General features: G+C 34.4%; 1 protein-coding gene across 2 annotated transcripts in view; it reads right to left on the reverse strand.

The window, feature by feature from the left end:
• The window catches only part of LOC106872589 (myosin-VIIa), a 99,496-nt gene that overhangs the window by 39,133 nt on the left and 56,652 nt on the right, over positions 1 to 3,711 (reverse strand). For both annotated transcript variants that reach the window (XM_052971213.1, XM_014919623.2), the window contains 3 exons: positions 3,341 to 3,514; positions 1,928 to 2,152; positions 374 to 780 (listed from right to left, as the gene is read on the reverse strand). In XM_052971213.1, coding sequence (XP_052827173.1) covers positions 374 to 780; positions 1,928 to 2,152; positions 3,341 to 3,514 — 806 coding nt within the window. The remainder of the gene's footprint in view (positions 1 to 373; positions 781 to 1,927; positions 2,153 to 3,340; positions 3,515 to 3,711) is intronic.

Here is a 3,711-nt window from a genome sequence, read left to right on the forward strand (position 1 = left end):
TATATATATATATATATATATATGTACATGTCTTTGTGTTTGTCACCTACCACTGCTTGACAATCAGTGTTAGTTTGTTTATGTTCCCATATCTTAGTGGTTCAGCAAAGGAGACCAGTAGAATAAGTACAAAGCCGAAAAAAAAAAAGTACTGGTGTTGATTTGTTTTAACTAAAACTCTTCTAGATGGTACCCCAGCAAGGCCTCAAACAAATGACTGAAACAAGATGAAAGATACATGATTGACATGCAATATTTACTTCTCAAAAGTGAAGTTAAGAAAACCAAAAGATTGATTTTTTTTTTTCTGCATATAGGTAATCAGTTATACTCCCTAATGGTATCATATGTTTTGCTGAAAAGTTATCCTTACCCTTTCTTCTTCACAATGACCATTTCTTCATATGCTATATGTACCTTCTCTTCTTCATCAGCGTCCACAATTGTTAGGCCTTTCTGATGGATTGCACCTGTGACTCTGGTTAGTTTATTACGTGGAGATGTAAACTGTTTGATATCAAAGAGCCTACAGAATGATCTGTGCAAGTGTTTCATAGCAAAGTCTACAACCTCAGTTTTACAGGAACCTGGTGTTTTTTTGCTATTTTGAAAATCTTGTTTGAATATTTGTGCAACCAAGCTAACCCACTCAGTGATAGGTCTCTTGTTGATGTAACTTTTCGGCAAAAGCTTTTCTACTAGTTTGGTCAATTTGCTTATTGAGAGTTCTTCATTGTTTATGAAGTACTTCAAAGCTGCAAAATATAGTAAGCGGGAATCCTGAAATCAAAATAAAAGTAAATGAAAATGATTAGTTGCATAAATAGACAAGAAAATGCTTTATACTGCCATCCACTGTCCTCCATACATACAAATATTAACCCACTCATAACACTATATAAACATATAAGTACAGGTATGTCTGTGTGGTAAGAATTTTGCTTACTAACCACATAGTTCCAGGCTCAGTCCCACTGCATGGCGTCTTAGGCAAGTGTTTTCTACTATAGCTTCAGGCCAACCAAAGCCTTGTGAGTGGATTTGGTAGACAGAAACTGAAGGAAGCAGAAGCTCTGCGTGTGTGTGTGTGTGTGTTTTTAAAGAAAAGGGAAATAAGGAAAATTTCTAACAATGCAGAAAGTTTTTCAAAAACCTTTATATTTCAAGCACAGGAAGCAGTCCAAGAAATGTGTATTTACATAGATCTTGTAATTATATTTTAAACTGCTCAGCATTTGAGTTAGCAGCAGCAGCAACTTTCCAAGTGTTGGTGCAAGCAACTCTGCAACTGTTGGTCACTGCGACATGTTCTCACATGGTGGTAGTGGTAGAAGATGGTGTTGGTGGCATATGTCATAATGTTGGTCACTGTTGCCATGATGTACAAGTAGGAGCCACCGGCCCACCTCTGGAGTAGTTTAAAATAAAATAACGAAATTGATGTAACTACACATTTCTTGAATTACTTCCTTCTGAAGATAAGCCTTTGCATCTAAAATATAAAGGTTTTTGTGAAACTTTCTGCATGGTTAGAAGTTTTCTTTATTTCCCTTTTTTTTCTACTTCTGTACTACAGTACTTCAAGCAAACTACAATGCTCTTATTACTCTTTTACTCTTTCATCTGTTTCAGTCATTTGACCGTGGCCATGCTGGGGCACCACTTTTAGTCGAAGAAATCAACCCCAGGACCTCATTTTTGGAAGCCTCGTACTTATTCTATTGGTCTGTTTTGCCAAACCACTAAGTTACGGGTATGTAAACACACCAGCATCAGTTGTCAAGTGATGGTGCAGGGACAAACACAGGCACACAAACATATGCATATCACACCTGAGATATGTAATCTCACAATTTTGTGATCAGAAATTGACTTTACATCATCCATTTAAATAATATCATTTGTTGTTCACATTTGTCTTACCTACCTCCAAAGAGTATTCTTTCACAGTAATACCTCGCATTACTTGTGCATAAATCAAATTAGTTGCTATAGGATCTGTAACACGAATCTCCCACGGTGGGAAATATTCCTTTCTGAAATACAAACGCCAAGGTACACTGCTTTCACTAACTGATGCAGCTTTTGCGAAATATTCACACTCACAGATTGTATCCATGATACGATGGGAAGAGTCTCCCAAGTAAGAAATCTGTAAAATAAAAATAAAACAGTAATTTTTAATATGTATGAAGATTTAATATAGTATTTTTTGATGAGAAAATATACTTTAATTTCTTAAATTGGCACAAAACCACAAATGTTTACGTGCATATGGTAGGTTAACCTAGCAGTTGACTTGTGCTTAATTTTATCAGTCCCCTGACTTGTCGGCTCATGTCAAACTGTCCAACCCATGCCAGCACAAAAAAAAATAGATGTTAAATGACAATGACAAAGGCAGTGGTGACAAAGACGATTAAAGACAAAGATAATCTCAGTAGAATTTGGACTCATAATGGCTTTAACTCAGAATTGGCTATACTAAATACTGCCAGGCAATTTTCTTGAAACTTTAATGGTTCTGACACTTTATTGCCATCATGGAATATAATTTTCAATAAATTCCTCTTGTTTAAGATATTTGGTAGATTTAGTCACAGTGTAGATTATTATTTAGTGATAGTTTCCCTCAAGATTGCTAAGATGACATAGATCTTGAAATTGATCATTAATAGATAACCTAAAATAGATAGAGAGTACAAGATCAATAATGTTGTTGACTTATGTGAACCTTTCAATAATCTTTAATTCTTATTGCAAAGAAGAAATAAAATTATCTAAAAACTTCAAAAATGAAAGACTTATTTTTTTTTTTTTGCAAACAACTTGAGGATGCAAGTGCTGCCAGTTGAAAGCTCTGCATATTGGATGCTAGTAAGTTTATGGGGTCACCAGGGAAGAATGCATGTTGTTTCAGGGCCTTTCTCCCAATGACTTCATTGTATACCATCCCCTCTCACTGAAATAAGGCCTCACTTATTAGATCAACAACTAGGTTTCGCTTGATATTCTACAGACTATTGCTCATTGTCTCTTTTTAACTAAATCCAGTGGTTTGCCTTCTCCACTGTAGTTGTATGACATTAAAAAGTATATCACTTAACAAATATAACATCTAATAATGAAATTAATTCCTATATATGAGTAAATCCACAAGAATAAGGAAGAAGAGTGAGTTGCAGTGAAACGAATAAGAATTACTGAAATAAGAAAAATGAAACAAGAAAGAAAATTTAGTTAAGCACAAAACAGAAACTTAAAGAATTACTGTAAAGAAACAGAAATAAGCCACCCACGAGATATTTATTAGGTGTTACACAAGTTAACATATTTTCACCTTGTCAAAAAGAGTGGCAAACACTGAGAAACCATTTGTTTCCTGTAGGCCTAGGCTTCTAGCGATGGACTTGCACAGTTCCTTCACAGTGGTTGAGGAATCTACTTTTATCAATAAACGGTCTCCTGTCATCAAAATCACCGGCAGAAATATTGGTTTATAGTTCTTCATGGCCTGAATATATACAATATGACATCATTGATAAATATGTAAAACAAATTTAATTAATGTAGTAAACAAATGAATATCACATAATGACAGCAGGATTATTGTTTGGAAGAGATTGAAGCCTTGCTCACAATATCATGCTCATACCATGTATGAATATATATATATATATATATATATATATATATATATATTGTTGTTGT

The sequence above is a fragment of the Octopus bimaculoides genome, chromosome 10, assembly GCF_001194135.2.
Source record: "Octopus bimaculoides isolate UCB-OBI-ISO-001 chromosome 10, ASM119413v2, whole genome shotgun sequence".
NCBI classification, from domain to species: Eukaryota; Metazoa; Mollusca; class Cephalopoda; order Octopoda; family Octopodidae; genus Octopus; species Octopus bimaculoides.